The 19332-nt window shown below is 55.7% G+C and overlaps 2 protein-coding genes across 2 annotated transcripts in view; one reads left to right on the forward strand and one right to left on the reverse strand.

Annotated features, from left to right (window-relative positions):
- Ptr (patched domain-containing protein) overlaps positions 1–15810 on the forward strand; it is a 58831-nt gene extending 43021 nt beyond the window's left edge. Inside the window, exons 5-10 of the mRNA XM_037233390.1 lie at positions 5437–5568; positions 9203–9349; positions 10074–10240; positions 11337–11549; positions 13203–13412; positions 13874–15810. Coding sequence (XP_037089285.1) covers positions 5437–5568; positions 9203–9349; positions 10074–10240; positions 11337–11549; positions 13203–13412; positions 13874–14881 — 1877 coding nt within the window. The 3' untranslated portion in view covers positions 14882–15810. The remainder of the gene's footprint in view (positions 1–5436; positions 5569–9202; positions 9350–10073; positions 10241–11336; positions 11550–13202; positions 13413–13873) is intronic.
- A 551-nt stretch (positions 15811–16361) lies between these two features.
- LOC119109490 (putative polypeptide N-acetylgalactosaminyltransferase 9) overlaps positions 16362–19332 on the reverse strand; it is a 75652-nt gene continuing 72681 nt past the window's right edge. Inside the window, exons 10-13 of the mRNA XM_037233116.1 lie at positions 18792–18920; positions 18043–18192; positions 17528–17721; positions 16362–17318 (exon numbers count right to left, since the gene is read on the reverse strand). Coding sequence (XP_037089011.1) covers positions 18049–18192; positions 18792–18920 — 273 coding nt within the window. The 3' untranslated portion in view covers positions 16362–17318; positions 17528–17721; positions 18043–18048. The remainder of the gene's footprint in view (positions 17319–17527; positions 17722–18042; positions 18193–18791; positions 18921–19332) is intronic.

Below are 19332 nucleotides of genomic sequence, written 5' to 3' on the forward strand. Positions count from 1 at the left end.
CATGTGGGTGAGCTGGGAGGCATGTGATCCAACGAATCAGCTATAGGGACGGACAAATTACCAGACAAATTACCGGACGGTCAATAAGCTGAAGGAAAGGATAGGTGTTGTCATGTTGCCAAACGCCATGGCGCTCTGCCACGGCAACGGATTTTGCCGGAGCCGACGCTGCAGCCAGATGGGCCCGGCCAGAGGGGACTGCTCCGCTGACAGATCTTGGCAATGTTGCTGCAGGCATGTTGTTGCGCGCGGTACACAAAATGGTACCAGACATAAAAGGCAATCTCCTGCTTAAAAACGGAGGCACATAGCAGTGTGGTGGCTGTGGGGTCGCAAGGAGACACCGGTCACTGACCTCGTGAGGTCGCGAGGAGACACCGGTCACTGACCTCGTGAGGTCGCGAGGAGACACCGGTCACTGACCTCGCGCGAGAAAACACTCAGTTTAACACCTACTTTCAGCTGTCAAATACGTATTAACTAATTTCGGACGGCCTTCAAATCTGCGGGCTCTTCAGGCATAGTAAGGTAAGGTAAGTAAGGCCTGGGCAACAAAGCCGCGACAAAAATTGTAATCATTTTACCCATGATGCCCCATGCACGATGTGCACGAGATGCGCAGATATCACCCTGAAATGTTTGTTTTTGTATGAGATCGCAGACATTCACGCTTTTGAAGCTCCTAAATTACTGTCTTACTCGCCTGCACCTCGTCTCGAAGATAAAACCGCCTGGTGCGTTGCAGCCTTTACGACAGCACAGAAATTACGCCATGCATCTGCCTCGTAGGACTCCCCAGTACCGGTAACGATGCTACTTTTGTGCACAGGGAACGCTTCCCTCAAGTAGTGTCCTTGTGTTGCTCTGTTATGCTCTGGTTTGGTAGAGTGACCCAAACCGTTGTGAAACCAATATGTCTGTACTTTGCATAGGGACATTTCGCAGTTGACTGGTTTTCGTTTATCGGGCGGCGTCATCGGGTGAGTGCGCTAAAGTGACACCTCTACCTGAAACTTTTCTTCTTTTTTACTTTCACTGCTTGGCGATACCAACAGCCTGGTTTCGACGCCATTTATTCTCATATTTACCAAGGCATGTGTGTGGAATATTTGGACCGGCTGCTTTGTCTGCACGTCCGCGTAATCCCAACTGCAGCATTGCCGTCTTTTTAAGCCTGGGAAGCTTAGCCCGCAGAACCGCAGCTGGGAACAGCAGGCGACGCTGAGGCGTCGTTATACAGACTGGTTATAAGCGGATCCGCACGTTCCTGGGCTACCCTTGAAATGCTATTGGGGTTTTAATGGTACCTTCTTGAGTATGTTATGTCGGCGTTTTCATTTGACAGCATCAGCCGTCGCGCTGATAAACTGCGACGCACGTGCTTCGGGTGTGCAGGGTGCTCACCTCAGGGCGCCGATTTGGAAATGCCAGCGCTCCTGCTCCAGTGATCCGCCTCCTCCCTCTCCTACCTCCGCGTCCGCCGCGAGGACCTGGTGATCCTCACGGCCTGCCGTGTCCGCAGGGCAGTTGGGTAGCTGCCTGACCTTCAGATTCGTCAGCGGACGCCCAGCCTTCGTGCCCGCCGCCGATGGCTCCGGCCTTGTTTACAAGCCGTTTTGGCATTACCGCACCCAGCCGAGACGGGTAATTGGAAAAATGCTCGGTCGCCGCGCAGTGAGCTGCGTGCTGCACCCGGTCCGGGTGCAGATGGCCGGGGAGCTGCAGAGCCCGAGCATGGGCGGCCAGCGTTCCGGAAGGCCAGCCGCCAGCATCAGGTGATCGCCGGAGGGTGTTGACGCAAATGACGGGCAGATGGCATGGCTAAATGTGCAATAAACACTGGCGCTGGAAAAACCCACTTTTTGCGCGGTGACGCGATTGAAAACACTGGTAATCGTCTGGTGGCCGTTGTGTTTCGTTAAAGCTTGCCACCTTAGTCACCAGGCGCACCACCATGCAGCCGATCGTTCGCCCCACTGCTGTCCGACGAAACGCGTGGTGAGCGGACTTCAGGTGCGTGTGGCCACGAGTCTGGCTATCCGAGCGTCATCGGCTCCAATCCCGAGCAGGCTCACCACTCCGCCTCTCTGAAAGGCCGGCCCCCAGCGGCGAGCCTCGCTCGGGGCGCCCGGCCGTGTCGCGTACAAATGACGGTGACGTCACGCACCGCCCACTGCCCGAGCTTGCTCCGTGGACGGGCCAGCAGCTGCTGACGCTTCCGCCGCCCACCTCCGCCGCGCGCGGCGGGCCGCCGGCCCCCGCCGGCGCCGCCTCTCAGGAAGCGAACCGGGGTGTCGCCGGCGGCAAGACGCCGCGCGCTGTTTTCGTCAACATCCCGCCGTGTCGGCGACCCCGCGCCGCCGCCGCCGCAGCCGCGCCACGACTGTATGCTAAGTGAGGTTGCTTCACCGTGGCACGCTGACGGGCGCGCGAGGCGCAGGCGCGGATGACACGCACGCGGTGCCCGACGCGGCGCGCGGGATGTGGCAGCCCGCTCCTCTGTCCCGGCAATACAAGAGCGTCCGTAGCCGAATAAGGCTGCGTTCCGGAGCTGTGTAGTGGATCTGTTTTCATAGCAGCTGGTTCCGGGGTAAATGTCATTCTGTACGCTTGAAGAATCGGCGTTGGGAAGTCTTGTTTCGGTTCAGTAATGGATATCCTTGAGACCAGCGGGGTTTGGAACAAGATCAGTACACCGGGATAAAATCACCGCGGTGCATTGTCCGGAGGTGGGCAGTGCCAGTCCTTCGAAAAGGCACTTACGGAGTTCACTATAAGAAAGGTTTCCGCAACGACGTCGGTGTCACCAGTGCGTTAAATGGTGGTCACGTTAGTGTCCAAATTGAGGGCCAATTCAAAAAGCAGCTACTGCAAGTCACAGGCATGCGTGAGATGGAACGTTGCTATAAATAGCGTGAGGCGGGCACCAAGGGATGCTTGTCCAGCCTACTCACGCCGCGTGTGGACGATGTACGTGTCATGTGTGTCAGTGGACCAGCTTCAGATTCTGAACTAATCTATAATACCAGGGTCACGAGTCGCTGCAAGTAATGCGGCGTATGCGATGAGCAGCCAGAACGGGAACGATGTGGATGGCGGTGTGGGGTCGTCCGCAAAGTACATTACGAGGGGAAGGGGTGGGGTGGGTTTCGAGGATGACGTAGCGTGGCGGAAGCGTAACAAGACAGGGAGGGGAGGCTCGGAGCAGCCTGGTAGTTATGCACAGGTGTGGCCGCAAATAATGGAAAAAGCGAAAACAAGATTAAGCTGAAGCTAGATATTGTTGGCTTCCTCTCATGACAGGAACACACCTGCTATCTACTGCGCATCTAAAGTTCATCTAGGGGCCAAGGAAACGCTACTTTTTGTGACGTTACGCTTAGCACAGCGTAACCAGAATGAGGGGCTTCGCCCTGCGTAACCAGTGCGTGACCAGGGGGAAGAAAAGTTTGAAAAATTGTCAACATTTGTGGTGTAATTTATTAACAGCCCTTGAACCTTTCCTTCCCCTCTATCGTTTTCTCGTGTAATGTGTTCAAGGAATGCCCGTGAGGCGCTACTGACGTGCAGATGAGGGTGGAATGATAACCTGTAACTGGTGTTATGGCTACAAACGTTTTAACGTCGAGCAGGGATCACGTGGTTTGACCAGTTTTTTCTCACATATATTAATTGATGAGAGAAGAACGAGGACTTGAGTTTGATGGTTGGGACTTGAAATATGAACTAATTGACTTACTAAAAGAAACCGAACATGCCTGGTTTATTTGTGAAGACAAAAGGGTCTTTAACTCTTTTTCTTCACAAAGGAGGTGTTCTGTCGCTTTAATTCCTCAAGTAAGAGTCCTGTTGTCTTTGGGAATCAATAACTATATTTATTATTGTCACACTGCCAATCCCCTTCACTTATTTGAAAGCTGCCGGACTGTGGTTTGGGCCCACCCAGCGCACCCCTACCTCTTCCCAACGACCTACACATCACTGCCAGTGACTGCCTGTCTCAGGCGATCTCATTGTAGTGTAATTTCAGCTTCGGAACCGGCTTGTTCGAAACGGGGACACGTATGCAAATCGCACGTCGGTACGAACCAGCTGTTCGGGTCTGTTCAATTAGCCTTGGCAGTGCTATGGGGTACCATTCTGCTCACGGCAGACAGACCTGCTGACCCGGGGTGGTGCCCCCCCCCCCCTGACCGGCTCGTCTCGTTCACATGTGCCGTCCCGAGGCCAAGGTCACCGTCTGGCCCAGCCCGCCGAGAGGTCCACTATTGCACAACGCGCCGCCGGGCGCCGGCTGTATCCGACCTGCCCTCATACGGCCGGGTCGGGGCGGCGGCACGGGGGGGGGGGAGGGGGGTGCTGGGTGTGGCGGGCGAGGCGCGGCGGCTGGCCCGCGGCCGACCCGACATTGCAGGGCGATCATGCGCGGAACCGCAGGCGGGGTCCCCGAGCGGCGTGCGGTGTGCCAGTGGGGCGGGCGGTGCTTACAGCAGGCGCCGGCGGTCTGTGACACCAGGCTGACCTGGCTGTGAGCCGATCAGATGTGAACTGGGCACAGGATTGAAGGTCTCTCCCTGGGCAGCTCCGTTGCTCTGTGACAGCGAACTGTTCACGGACTTCTGATACCAACGGGCCGCACAAGTAAGCTGTATCATGCTGTCACACAGCCTTTGGTAGAGACGTTAACATCCTATTGTGAATCATACACATTTGTTACGTTTATAGAGAGCTAAATGTTTATGCAAAGCACTCATGTTCATCACTGCGACAAACCGTCAAACACCTGCCTCTTATCCATTTCCTCAGCGTCACTGATTTAAGTTAAACACTCGCAGCGAACAATATTTAGCGACATGCTCGCACGTGACACTGTACGCCGAGTGTGGGCACGCTTTGCATTCCGCTCCATCAAATGAATCGCGCGCTTACCTCTTGGACCTTGAGACCAAGCCAGCAGCAGCACTTTCGTCTAATTGTGCCCACTTTTTCAAACAAGTCGATGGTGAGCCCACCTGTGTCTTGACTGCCAGGCAGTCGGTCAGGTGGCGAAATAAGGCAGCAGCTGCTGACATGATGGCCATATGGCGCCCAATGTGCCGACCGTGAATTTCAGGTCGGTCTTGCTCTCTGGCGTCAGCGTCGTTGCAATCTGAAAGTTTGTTTTTTGGCCAGTGGCGACGGAATCACTCAAGTGAGGATGGAGGCTTTTGGACAAACGCAATTATTGCCTTGTTTATTTCCATTTAACTCCATCGTGTCGCCTAGTGCTACACACTGACGAAAGTGATGCACGTTAAGTGTCTTTATGTGCAGTGTTTTAGATTAAGTCGGCAGGGGAGATTCCCATTCAGCCATAATTCGTCACTCTTGACGTGTGCTTGCCTCTCCCGTGTGGCGGCTTTGCCGGTTCTTGTTGACCGTTTCCTCGTTTTGCAGGCATGTCAGTGGTGCTCACCTATCTCTGGCACATCACCTTCTTCGGCGCGTGCATGGCGCTCTTCGGTTACATGGAGGAGAACGGTCAGCATAGCGTCACGTTCGCGCCCGTGCTCCCCGTCTCAGAGTCAGGTCAGTGCGCCGCCTCCGGTCAGACTGGTCATAGCGTCTGACGTCCAGATTAGGTCATGGAAGGTCAACAGCGTTGTGCCTGCGGGGTCATGCTGGGTCACAGGGTCAGCAGTACGGATCGACCCACACCAGGTTACCTGAGCACTCTGGCTGCTATCCAATGTTCATGATAACCTTGCAGTCTTGTCAAGTCGTTGTATGCACTAGTCATTAACCACAAACATTTGCTGTCTTGAGGGCTTCTATTGTCTGGAAGGCCAAGTCAACGATGGGTTGAATGGCTGAGCTTAGACCACTACGCGATGTTGCGCAATAAACAGGTCACGGGTGTTCAAGAGGGTTAGCACGTTGTCCAGCCCAACAGAGAAATATGTTGGAGATCTACCTCCTCTTAAACTGAACAGACAACAGTGTGCAGCCAATGGTGTAGAATGGCATGTGGCAGCGGCCACACCAGCTGTCATGGAAGTCAGCCTAGCTCTGAAATTTTTGTAATGAAAGACGCTCATTTCGACACCTTTGCCGAATTAAGTTTGTTCCGTTCATCGCTCGCGCATGAGGTGCACCTGAAGCTTTACCACTGTTCACTCCTCTATGCGTGGTTGACTCATACGTCATGCATACATCATATTTATGCCTTAAAGCTCTCAGACTTGCCAGAACAGATCATCAATCATTTTGTTTCTCAAAATGACTGTTTCAAATTCCAGAACGCGGCTTTCAACCGCAGTAGATCTGGAGCTCCTGAAGTAGCACTTTTATCATTACCATTTTGCCTCCGGCCGTGACCTTATGAACCAAACGCAGCCGTGACGAAAGTAGCACTACGGGACACTGACCTCTCATAGGCCTACAGTCAGCACCTGAATTTGGTAGAGTTGTTATATGGAGGCGAGAAAACTCCTGACAAAACAATACACCGAATAAATCAGGAGACCATACTGTAACTTGCTATGCATCGAAATAAAACAAGGTCTTTGTCGATGGACTAGGCGTCACTACCACTTTTACGGAGATGCCGCTCTTTGTATTCGCGACATCAATGTATATCGTCGCTTTCAACCCACGCATCCCTCCACCAGTGCTTGCTAGCGGCCAGTATTTGGCCTGTTCCCACGGTCCGGTTTTAGAATCCTCCCTTACCCATGACGTCGGCGTGACGTCATAGGGTGATGCACTCCCCGGCCGGCGAGCGGTGCAGCACCCGCTGCAGACGCGTGTGCCGCCAGGGTGACATTCCACCCCAGCCGGTCCCATTCCTCACCTGCAAATGTCACCTGCGGCAGCGATGAATGGCCACTTGCCCCAGTTGAGCGGCTGGCGACTCCTGACTTCCCAGTCGGCCCAGCTCGACGGAATGGTGCCAGGGTGACCAGCGGTGACAGCATACATGCAGAGGTTCTTGCGGTGCAGACCGCGGCTGTGCGCGGCGCCGCTGACGAGTCGTTTGGCGCCGGCTGTCGTCAGCGTTCGGTTCTAAGTCCCGTGCTAGCGTGGCCCCACAGCTGGGCGCTTGGTACTGTCGCGATTGTATGCTGCCGCTCATTAATCGTCAGAATAGCGGTAACCCCTGCAATCCCGCGTGGATGGAGTCTTTACCATGGAGTGATGGGGCACGAGTAGTTAATACCGGCGAGTGGCTTTCATTTGCTCCATGAGCTGGTGAGCATGTCGACATAATGAAACATAGGCGTGCCGCGCCTTCCAATTCAGCCGTCGTAAACGCGCTCTCTCCTGGAGCGTCCAGCGCTACCCAGAACCGTGCCAAAACGCGCCGACACACCCTCGACGTGCCCGCCGCCCCGCGGTGGTCAAGCGCTGGGGTCAGCCGGCAGCCGGTGATATAGCGCCGGTGGATGATATAGCAGCCGGTGATATAGCGCTGGCGGGCTCGCCACGGTCCTAACCGAGCCGACCGGGGCCGTTTAGCGCCGTCGGCCACAATCTACATTTGGCCGGGGTCACCGGGTGGATTACACACCACCCGTGGCGGCTGGTCCAAGGCTGGAGGTGTGCGGGGACCGCCGGCTTCCGGGCGCCCGCGTCATCGGCACGTCCGGGACCGGCCGCCAGGGGCGCTCGTGTTCTGCCCAGTTGCCCTGGACCCGGTGGCTCGCCTGGTGTCCTGTGCCGGACACCCCGGAGCCCGGGGGCGAGAGCTCGCGGTTTACGTACCAGAGCTTGTCTTTGGTCAGTTAGCTTGTCTTTGCCCTTGTCACGGAGGTAATGCAGGGAGTGGTCGGTAGTTTGCAGGTCTTGATGGTATCCTTGCAGGTATCCCTTTTATGTATGGCGGTTCCCGCGGGACGCGTGAACAAACTGCCTTTGGCAGCTTTGGTTAGTCAGTGTCGTCTACATTCGTGCCCCGGCATCGCTCACGCATCTCCGGCGCCATTTACGCAAGATATCCGTGCTGCGTGGGACCGTCTGGCGTGACTCGGTGTTGTGTAAGCTCCATTTCGGACTTTGTTTCGAGCGAAGACCGTGAAAAACGCGACGTGGTTAACGCCAACTCCAGCTTCCAAAACACGTCTAACCGCAAGTGAGCGGAGGCCATAGACGCTCGCGCAACGTTCGTTTCTCCGGTACCTTTCAGTATACTGAACGTCGATATCACAGCTCGAGACCTCTGAACTTATAACACATCATCGCCATGTGGCGATGATGCCACATCGCCATATGCCTGTGACTGCATTTCGCCACCTCCGATGGTCAACCGGACCACCGGCAGGCTGACCTGCTGACCTTGCCGTCCGCCGATGAATGGCCGAGGTCACGGCTTGTCGCCTGACCCGCCGTGCGGCCGGTTTTCAGCACCGCTCGCAAAAACCGGAACCACTTCTTCGCCGGCGACCTGACCTTTGTTGGGGATGCTGGCGGCGGCGCCGGACATGGCCTCATTAGACGATGGCCCCGTCGCATCAGTGGCTCGCGGGGAGTGATTGGCATTAATGTTGAGTGGGCAGGCGTCGGTTGGCTTTGGCACCGCGCCGCACACTTTCCTCGCCTAGACCGCCAGATGTCGGGCTTAGCGGTATGCTCGACATGGAAAGGTGGCCGGGCGTCCAGAGGGGACCTTTGAAATGTCACTGAGGGGTACATTTGGATTTTAATTCAATTTTGTCCGCACAACGCCCATAGTACCCAAATTCAAATAAATAAATATTTTAGAAACAGCGGCTTCTTTCAAATATATGAAAATTACCAGCCTGGCAGATAACCAATAGGTACCAAAATTAGAGTGCTTAAACTGTATTAAGGTAACCCCGAATCTACATCAGGACGACTTCTGGAGTTTATTGCATATGATCCTTTAGTTTGCTTCGCAACTGCTCTGATTTTGTAAGGTTTTAGGTGAGGCAAGGTTTTAAATCGTACGTCATGCATGCACTTGGTGCTCAGACTACATGATCTGGACGATTTGCGTACATCAAATGTGCATGCTTTTATACCGCAAGCATTTTTGAGAAGAAAAACCCTACGTTTCTGCTGCAGTTTTATTTATCACTGGCGACATTATGGCGCGCATGTCGAGTTACATCCACGAGTTAAACCATACCACAACAGCTTGATCAAGCTAGGGATCTCCATGCCGAGCACACGCACAGCTCGTGGCTGTTTTACATGTTCGCAGAGGACCGGTCCATCTGGTATCGCATGTTCTGCTCGGGGGGAATATCAAAGACAGACCCATGGAACAAGAAGGACAACAAAGACCATGTTATCATGGTGTTCTTCAAGGACGGAGTGGCGCGCCTTCTGAACATTCCCGCCATAAAAGGTAAGGCGCTCTGTGCCTTAACGATTTCCACTGTTGACATTACTCTTGTCACAAGCCGCGTGTGTATGAGGGCTCACAAAAGATTAAAGGCTCACTACGCGTCGTTAAACGGATATGTAGATATTCACACAACTGAAATGACGCTCTAAAACATAACGCATATATGGTCTCACGACAAACGTATTACCATAGTGGAAGGTTCACTCAGCGCAAGCTTGGCCATTCCTTCGAAAATGTACGGAATAGTTGCTAGCGTTTTGTTGGTAATGAATCCTGGCTGCTCGGTGACGCTCACTCTAAGAACACGCACGAAAAGTACATTCGTGTGTTAAAATCGTCTCATCAAACGCAACGCTCAAGTGCACGCAGTAGTTGAACGTTCTCTTTCCCGGCTTAGTACGTAGAAACTGTGGCTTCCTTGTCTGCTTGTTACGTTCACCAGCCTACCGAAAATAGTAAGTGCACGCGTGCGGCGTTTGGTCAATAGGTGCATCGGTAGGCAAAACTGTGGGTACTTGAGCGAACCATTTATTATGCATGCATACATGCGTGTTAAAGGGATACGCGTAGGGATGTCTTGCCTAAGCCCACAAACGTCCCTTCAGCGGCCACCGTGACCCGTTGTCTAAATAAATCCCGGTGCTGGTGTGTGTGTTCTGCTCGCGCTCGCGCCCGTGGTGCGTCACTGCGCAGCCCCGTGCTAAGCGCGCCGCTCTCGCCGCAGCGTTCGTCATCATGGTGTTCCTGGTCTACCTGGGCGTGGCCATCTGGGGCTGCACCATGGTGAAGGAGGGCCTCGAGCGCCGGCGACTCTCCAAAGACAACTCCTACTCGGTCCAGTTCTACGACGTCGAGGACAAGTACTTCAGGGAGCACCCGTATCGGGTTCAGGTGGGTTCGCTGACCTGCACGTTTATCCCAGACACCCCTCCCCCCCCCCCACAGCGCCATGGCGACGGAGCGGTTGTAGGAGCGGCGGAATGCATGACCTCGTGGTCGCGGTCAAGGCCGTGGCACGGCCGCACGTGCAGACGTTTCCGCCGACCGGCGCGCACGCTGGAGACGCGATAGCATCGATCTTACTCTGCCGCCGCTGGACGGACCGGCTGGGACGCCCGGTCAGACGGCGGCGCGGGTCGTCGGGCTATGGACTGGTATGCATGAGATGCGGCGCAGCGGGCTGCATGGTGACTGTCGCCGCTGCAGGACGGTAGCTGAGGGCGCTGACACAGCAGTCTGACTCGGATCCTGAGAGCAGCTTAGGCGTCCCAGGTCCGGTCTGAACGCGCGGCTGACGGCTAATGGCGATGAGGATGGCCAGTGGAGTCTCGTAACCCGATTGCCTCATCCGTTGCTAAGGGAAGGAAGACAAGCGAAGCCAGGTGGGGACCACAACCGAAGCCTGTGTGGCTGGCTGTGTCTTGGGAAGCCCGGCGTCGGTCTGAAATGGCATTGCCCATGCATTATGCAAGGGGGCGTCATGCATTGCTTCGGTGCTAGAAAAGCACACATGGACTTGCGCACTGAAATGGCAACCGTTAGTGCTCACAGCACACGAACGAGCAAACCATTAGTGCTCACAGCACACGAACGAGCAATGCATAGAACGGTTCTGAGGCTTAACATGAGCGATATTCAGTGGTGTGCAGACTGAAATGCGCCTGGGGAAGTTCAAGAGCTGATCCTCGACGGGGTGATGAAGGCTCCGAAGGGAAACCTTGACGCGGCCCCATAACTATCGCAAAGAGCAATCGCAGTGAACTTTCCGACCTCTTGGCCACGTTTCCCATCATCATTTTCAGCGCACGGCTCCATAACAGTGCATGCCAAGGCATTGCTTGCATTCCGACCTTGCTGGCCACAGTTTGACGGTGCTCCGTGATTGTCTGAATTGTCTGATCGTCGACGGCGTCTTCATTCCTCAGGTGACACCCTGGCAACAGCGAGGTTCCAAACTCTGACTCACGGCTTATTTGTTTCTCCGCAGATCATTGTCGAAGGGGAGCTCAATTACTTCGACCCGGTGGTGCAGGAGCAGGTGGAGACGCTGATGCAGACCTTCGAGAACTCCTCTTACGTGGAGGGGGACTTCTACACTGAGTCGTGGCTGCGGGAGTGGACTGTCTTCGTCACGACCAGCCATGATATCCTCAACATCAACGTCACCAGCTACGGAAGCTGGCTGGACAGCCTCAAAACGGCACGTGGCGGGCTAGGGGGAATACATGTCCCTCAGAGAGTATATGCATTAATGCATGCATGCGTTGCTTGCGTTTACGACTGGGGAGTCCCATGACTTCTTCTCTTGGTCACAGAGTGATCGGGGGATTTAATATCGGCTTCTGTGTCTTAGAGTGTTCATTCGTCTTGAATTTGTCCCCTCTGTAGGCCTTTCCGCTGTTGTAATATATTCGTTCAAGGTCAACCTAGGGGGTTATTTTTTTCTCCTGGCGTTTGCTCGTCACAGCGTGCCCCATTGGCGGAACGGTTATTATTACCATAGATTACCACCTCATGTACTCTCAATAGCTATCGTATTGCAGTGACCGGTTATTACATCGCAGCTCAATGCTCCCTAGCTCATGGCAGCGGGCTTTCCTTGACTTACCGACTTGCCATTTTCTGCACACGTACCAAGGCGTTCGCAGCTGCGACGTGAGGCGATGTCAACTAGTCCTGGCATATTCCCGCCCCCATTATTATGTGCTGTGGACCAGGGTCGTAGGCGGCGGGCTTTGTTTCCGAGGCAAGCTGGACCTGGCATGCTGTCGCTCATTTTGCTGCGCCGCACGGATGCGCTTGTGAAGCATTTCCTTGGAAGCCGCCAGATCCCAATCAATAACCAAGGACATGTGTCGCTGCAGTATTCGTGCCATTTTCCTGCACGTGCTCCAGTAACTGCACCTTTAACCTCTAGAATAGGTCACGCGGCAGGCTACTTGCCTGGGGAGCACCTACTGGCACAAGTCTCCAATCGTCTAAATTGGAGACTTGCTGGTGCACTGAACAACTTACGTAAAATACCAATATATAAAAACACCACTAGACCGAAAACACAAACCGAAGTCTTGCCAAAAAACCGCTTTGGACTGACATCCGGGAAGTGACTAGCTTCTCCTTCCATTGTTGCACTGCGTGATGTTTTGCACCGTCGCTTCACGTGCCCGCTTCACGTGACTGGTCGTGCACCATTCCCACAACCTCCGCCGAAGCAGCCATAGCCATCAACTTCTTGACGAGGCTCAGCTGTGGCCCCGTCCCGCCGGCGGCGATCCTGGTAGGGTCACCGGGATCAGATCGCGCCCGCCAGACGCGCAGTGGCGCAACACCGCTGCTGACCGCTGCCAAACACCGCCGCCGACCGGTACCGGGAAACTAGCCAGCTTTTCGCAGGCGTCCGGCCCGTGTACCTGAGCTGGAGCTGCTTACAGCTGCCACCGCAGCTGGCCCTGGCGTGGGCCTCCTTGGGGTTTACAGCGTGAGGCTTTGAAATAACGGTGGCCTTGCTGGTGTCCAAAGCCCCGCGGGTGTGTCCGTGTGTCGAAGCCTTCAACGGTCACCTCCTTCGCGAGAGCTACGTAGGAGCGGGTTCTGAAACACAGCCTCGTCAAGCATGCGTCAGTGTCCAGACGAAACCCCACCGCAGCTGGGGCTGCGGAGTCGTGTTCATTCCAGCGCGCGCCACACGTGAGGTAGCCGCGGTGACAAAGGCCCTCATTGAAATTCCTCCCTCAAGAATGCATTATGCAGGCATTCTTTTTTGGGCTCAGGTAAGGCGTAAGCATGCAGACGCGGCGTGCACCCGCCTGGAGGCCCGCCCGGCTCCTCTGACGTGTCACTTTTCGGCCGGCAGATCTTTCTCAACGACGCCAGCCAGTTCAGCAGGGACGTGGCGTTCGACGAGACGGGACAGAAGATCGTCGCCTCACGGTTCATCATTCAGACCAAGCATGTCAACAACACGCTGGAGGACAAGGACATGATGCTGGAGCTGCGGCGCATTTGTCGGGAGTCGGAGCTCAGCTGCTCCATCTTCCACCCGCTCTTCGTCTTCTTTGATCAGGTGAGGTACGGGCGCTCGCTGGCTAGAGAGCGCAAGTTCGGCTGTGCTGGCAAGGATGGCAGGTGGAAGTTGTGTGGGGAGGGTGATGGGGTAAATGTTGGTAGTTGATCTACGCTAAGCAGGTTTCGTCCAGCACGAGCTATTTTTTAAAATTCGTTCCTATTATATGCAGGCATTGCAACCCAACTCTGCTTTTTAAAAGACCAAGAGGCTTGTGACAGGCATATAATGATTACGAGTGCCCCTTGCATACAGAATCGCCACAGGAATGTCGTGACGAATGCAGAAAGTTATCCACGTCTTTGTGACGTGTGAATTTTCTTCGTTCCGGTTGTTTAGAAAGTTTGACACGCGGATTCGTTTTGCAGTTGACGCATTGCGCACGCGTGTAAATGTTCATTATACGAGGAGGATTTTTAATTGGGGAGCGCGGGTCTGAGTGCTCCATATTTTTCCGGCAGTTTGTGCTGGTGCGGACCGTCTCCATCCAGTCTATCAGCATCGCGGCCGGCATCATGTGTGTCGTCTCCCTCATCTTCATCCCCAACCCCATCTGCTCGCTCTGGGTGGCCTTCAGCATCCTCAGCATCGAGATCGGCGTCATCGGCTACATGACGCTGTGGGACGTCAACCTGGATAGCATCTCGATGATCAACCTCATCATGTGCATCGGTTTCTCGGTCGACTTCTCGGCGCATATCAGTTACGCCTACATGTCTGCCCACGGCCGGTCGGCCGACGAGCGAGTGGAGAGTTGTCTGCACGCTCTCGGGCTGCCCATCCTTCAAGGCGGCTTTTCCACCATCCTGGGCGTATCAACGCTCTACTTCGCGCCTTCCTACATCTTCGTCACCTTTTTCAAGACGAACTTCCTGGTCATTTTCTTCGGCATGGTGCACGGCATCTTCCTGCTGCCGGTGTTGCTCTCGCTCTTCGGCCCCGGCTCCAACTGCTGCGGCGCTGGTGGCCACATCGAGCCCGAGGAGACCGACAAGTCGGCGGCGCCACCCGGCGGCGACGGCATCTACTACCTCAGCGGGGGCCGCATCGCCACGCTGCACGGCACCAAGGCCTGCCAGCTCCCGTTGCGTATTCCCCGGCCTCAGAGCAACGGCACGGCGCTGTCGCGTGGCGGCCGGACCGACTCAGCCGTTCGCCTGCAGACGGGAGCGTTCACGGTGGCCGAGCAGGACTCGCCGCCGCCGGCGCTGGCCGCCAAAGCCGAGCAGGGCTCGCTCGAGAAGGACCTCGGCCTCGGCACGTCCGGCGAGGACAGCAGCGAGAGCAGTCTGTCGAAGGGCGCGAGCAAGGGCGGCGCGGCGCCGGCCGCCGCGCGCCGCGGCCACCGGCCCAAGTCGGCGCCCCTCTCGCTCCTCGAGATGTATAACAACGCCGGCTACGTCAGCGACGACGAGACCAGCAGCCCGCGCCGGCCGCGACCGGCCGGTGCGCGCGGAGGTGTCAAGTAACGCGTTGCACCAGTCGCCACAACCGAGCTAGTCAGCTACGGCGCCGGGCCAGAGCGGCATGGGAGTACCCGACGCGCGCGCCGCCTGGGGACGCACTCTGAACTCAGGGCTGTGCCGGGCACCGCGAGAGGCGCGATGCTCGCGGGCTCGACGCGCGCCGCGCGGTGCTGCCGCCACGAGGTGTCGCCCCGCGCGCCGCCAGCGGCATGTGTCGCTGCGGTCTGTTGCCGCGGCACGTGCTGTCCACGCTGCCGGCCAATGCCACGGGCTCGTGCGAGAAACCCTGGCGCCCTGACCCAGCGGACAGTGCAGCCGAGCTTGTTGAAATTCTGATGCATGAGTGACACATTACAATCAAACGCATGCCATCATAATGTAATGTAACGTTAGGTCGTTGGTCGTTCATATCGCACCCGTCCGGGTCTGTTACTCATCCCTGACCTTGTGTGTGCATGCGCCCTCTGTCTTCGCCGTGGTGCGTCGCTGGGGGCGTTTGTACCAGCGTGATGCTCCTACCAACGCGACAGCGCGCCCCTTGGTAAGTGCCTGCAGCGAGGTGGCGGGGCAGATCGTCGCCAAAGGCCGAGGTCACCCAGTCACCAGCTGGCTCTCTGGCGGGGCCTCGTGACGTCGCATAGACCGGATGGTCCTTGGTTCGTCCACAATGACCAGGTGGACCGGGGCGATCTGGTTTTGCTCGCAGTCTCGGGCTTCCTCAGGACTTGGCTCGGTAGGCCTGTGCCACGGCTGTCTGTCCTGCATCTCTCTGCTTAATGCTGTGGCTGCCAAACGTGTGCAACGGTTGCAGTCGCGCGTGACTGAGATACGCGCCTCCATATACGGAACTGCTCAACGCGTCCCAGTCACCGACGATTATGACGTCATTGTTAGTGTCGCGTACGCGGGAAATATACTATTTGTACAGAAAACGGATGATCCAATCAACCAATCAATTTGCCGTTTACCGTTGGGGAATACTCATGATGCCCCAGCACACGACGGCGCTGAAACTGCCAAGTCTCGCTCAGTATACTCGTGTGCATTTCGTATTGAAGCGCCTTCTACGATCTCACCGGGATACGTCAGAAAAGCAGCCAGCGGTGATTCCACGCGAGTAATGAGCACTTGAGATTCCGACAGGAAGCTGGCAGGACGCGTAAGAAAACTGTGAACCCGGCGGTGAGGCCAAAGTCATCTACAGGCCTGACCTCCGAAGGACAGACCGTAGGCATAAGAGGTTTCATTTTCCCGCGCATGGCCAAGGCCACTCACCCATCTTTACACTGCCCACACCGAGGATTACTGCCCGCCCCGTTGTGAGGGCAGCTGCGAGGGAATGTTCTCACTGCATGCAAAGGTAGTGCACTCGATACCTGGAGGCATGACCGGTAGCGCCCGCCACCTCGTCTCGGCAGCGCCAGCTCTCACCCCTCTTCCCCAACACGGCCGTCTTCGCTGAGAGAAACAGAGCCACCAAACACAAGACCGCTGTCAATGTATATAGTCTGCCAGGATGAGAAGCGGTCGGCTCCTCAGGACGCTGCTGCACGGGCGAGGACAAACAAGGACAAACACGGCATACAAAAGCGACCACACGAACTTGATCGGCCGCCGAAATCGACGGAGGCAAACACCACGTCCGTAGAGCGGCAAAAAATCCTTATTGGCAAAACTAACACAGTGCGGGACCGGCAAAACTGATTCCACGCAAGGCTGCTTGGAGCTCTGGGCGTGCGCGAGCCTGACACATCATGCACCGCACGGCATTCAAACGCAAATCCAGGAATGTTCTCGAGGTCGGCTTTCACTGGCCTGATATGCGCACGGTATGTAAGTTGCCGGTGGTTATGATATGGGACGATATTGGGTCTCGAACGGATCCGGCCGGTTGGACGAGAGACGCGGATGGCTTCCGCCGTCCTTCCAGACGTCCGCCTGCAGCGCCGTACAAAACCTAGCTATCACAGTTCACACGTGTTCCTGGGGGCGACCGCTGCCCTGTGCCGCCGTTCACCGGCCACCAGCCGCCCAGCTGGACAGCAGCTACGATGAAAGACAACGCACCAGCTCACCGAAACGGTAGTCGGCCATTCGCTCGCTCTCACTCGCGCTCACACCTCTTCCCTCTCCGCTCTCTCCGCGGGGGCATGCGCGCCCCGATCAGCTCGCTGCAAACCCGCTGGAGTCGTCACTGCCGGTGCCTCCGTGCCGTCGGCGCAGGCCTCAGCCCAAACGACGCGGCGGAACAGCACGCACACGCGCACGCCCAGCACTGGGTCTATCGTGGTCTGTGTCACTAGGTCCACCTGGCCATCCCTCTCGCAACGCAACAGCGGACAGCATCAGCGAGTCGTCCGTTCGCCGGAGGGAGGGTTCGAAGGCGCCCATGCGCCTCTCTAGTCCCGGTCCGACGACAGGATGTCCCGCAAGGAGGTCTCTGTCGGAGAAGCGCAACACCAGATCAACGATAGCCGTCGTCATACTATTATATTATGTATTGATTGTCGGGCGGATCTACCTGCAATGTGAAGCCTCACGACGACTCCCACGACAACTCATGCATTTGATTGCGTCTAGTGTCGAACACCCACGTGTAGCTTCAACACGAGTAGCAAAAGCATGAAAAGGAAACTAAATGGTGCTTACCGCCTGTTCCCTGAGAGGGCTAGCCTGCATGTGTAGAGTGGCCGGTGAATAGAAGGCGGGAAAAGAAGTGACACCTTTCGACGAATTGGAGAATCGGTAGTTTGCTCCACGGTCGACCGGTGCTTGAGTATGGCATTTTCATGCTTCTTCCCTATTCAACCCCAACGCCCCCAATCTCCAACAGATATAATGCACTGAAACACGAATGTGTGAATTCAGATCCAAGATGCCATTAGAAGACTTCTCCGCATGGTCACTGGCCAACGTCAACAGTAAACAGGGTACATCTCGGGGACGGGGCGACGTAAGAGCTCAGTGTTCTGACGTAAGAGCTCAGTGTTCTGACGTAAGAGCTCAGTGTTCTGACACTCGGCATCTTGCTATCGGCTTCTGGCTAAAAATACAGCAAAGTATGTTACGCAGTAAGTAGTCTACAACCCATGCCAAGGCAACACAGGAGCAAGGGCAGTAACTTCTGGCACTCAGCATGTGCGCAAGGAGAAGGAAGCACCCACCAAATGCTATAACAACTTGGACGCGTCGTAGTTCTGGAAATTCCACCGTATCCTCTGCTCCAGCGGCGAGCACTCCTCCATGGTGAGCTTCTTCTTGTCTGCGCTGACGCCCAAACATCTTTTGCTCGAACCGTGCTGGATGAAATGTGTCTAAAACGGGGGAAAAGCCGCTGCTCAGTCCTTCAAAGCTACAAAGCCAGACTGGCCGTCAATGGGCATGCTCAAACGACATGAAACGCAGGAATCACCACACTTACGCCAGTACCCACAGGCACCAACACGAAACGTTCAGCACATCTCGAGGGAGGCATCTCCTAAGGTGACACACCTGTCACAGCTCACACAAAACACCGCGCATCACTGCCACCACTCCGCCCTGACTTCCCACTCAGTCAGGTGCTGTGGTACACACCTGTCACAGTTCACACACAACACCACACATCACTGCCACCACTCCGCCCTGACTTCCCACTCAACCAGGCGCTGTGGTACACACCTGTCACAGTTCACACACAACACCGCATATCACTGCCACCGCTCCGCCCTGACTTCCCACTCAACCAGGCGCTGTGGTACACACCTGTCACAGTTCACACACAACACCACACATCACTGCCACCGCTCCGCCCTGACTTCCCACTCAACCAGGCGCTGTGGTACACACCTGTCACAGTTCACACACAACACCGCATATCACTGCCACCGCTCCGCCCTGACCCGCCATTCAGCCAAGCGCTATGGCATCTCACCTGGGGGTCGTACGCCCAGAACTGGTTGCCCTTGGAGCCGTGGCACGGGTACAGAACGACGTCAGAGCCTGAGTAGTCCATGCAAGCCTCGTCACGTCGAATCTCGCCCTCCTTGCTTAGCATCCAGAACTGAAACGCGCACGGGACGTGACCACCGCCAACACACATCGACCACTTTTCAGGTGCCGAGAAAAGCCCGGGGAATACAAGCCTAGAAAAGGGTTTTACTTTTTTAGGTGAAATGCTAATTTTTCATTTAGGCGATGCATAATCGTCATGCAGTCCAGAATAGGCTTCTTAACATATAACTATCACCAGAAAAGTGCAACGTAAAAACGAAAATGACCTTAACTGCACACGCAATCAGAATTGAGACTTTTTGTATATCTGCATTCAACCAGTAAAAAGTAATAACGTGCCACATACATCAGCACCGTTCTAACTGATCGTCATTTTGTAACACTTCGGCTGCAGCCCAACTACACACAATGCAATTACTGCATAGCTCCAACTCCAGATATGTCACATGACGTGTCCCGCG

Source organism: Pollicipes pollicipes, unplaced genomic scaffold (assembly GCF_011947565.3).
Source record: "Pollicipes pollicipes isolate AB1234 unplaced genomic scaffold, Ppol_2.1 Scaffold_7231;HRSCAF=8579_pilon_pilon_pilon, whole genome shotgun sequence".
Lineage (NCBI taxonomy): Eukaryota > Metazoa > Arthropoda > Thecostraca > Pollicipedomorpha > Pollicipedidae > Pollicipes > Pollicipes pollicipes.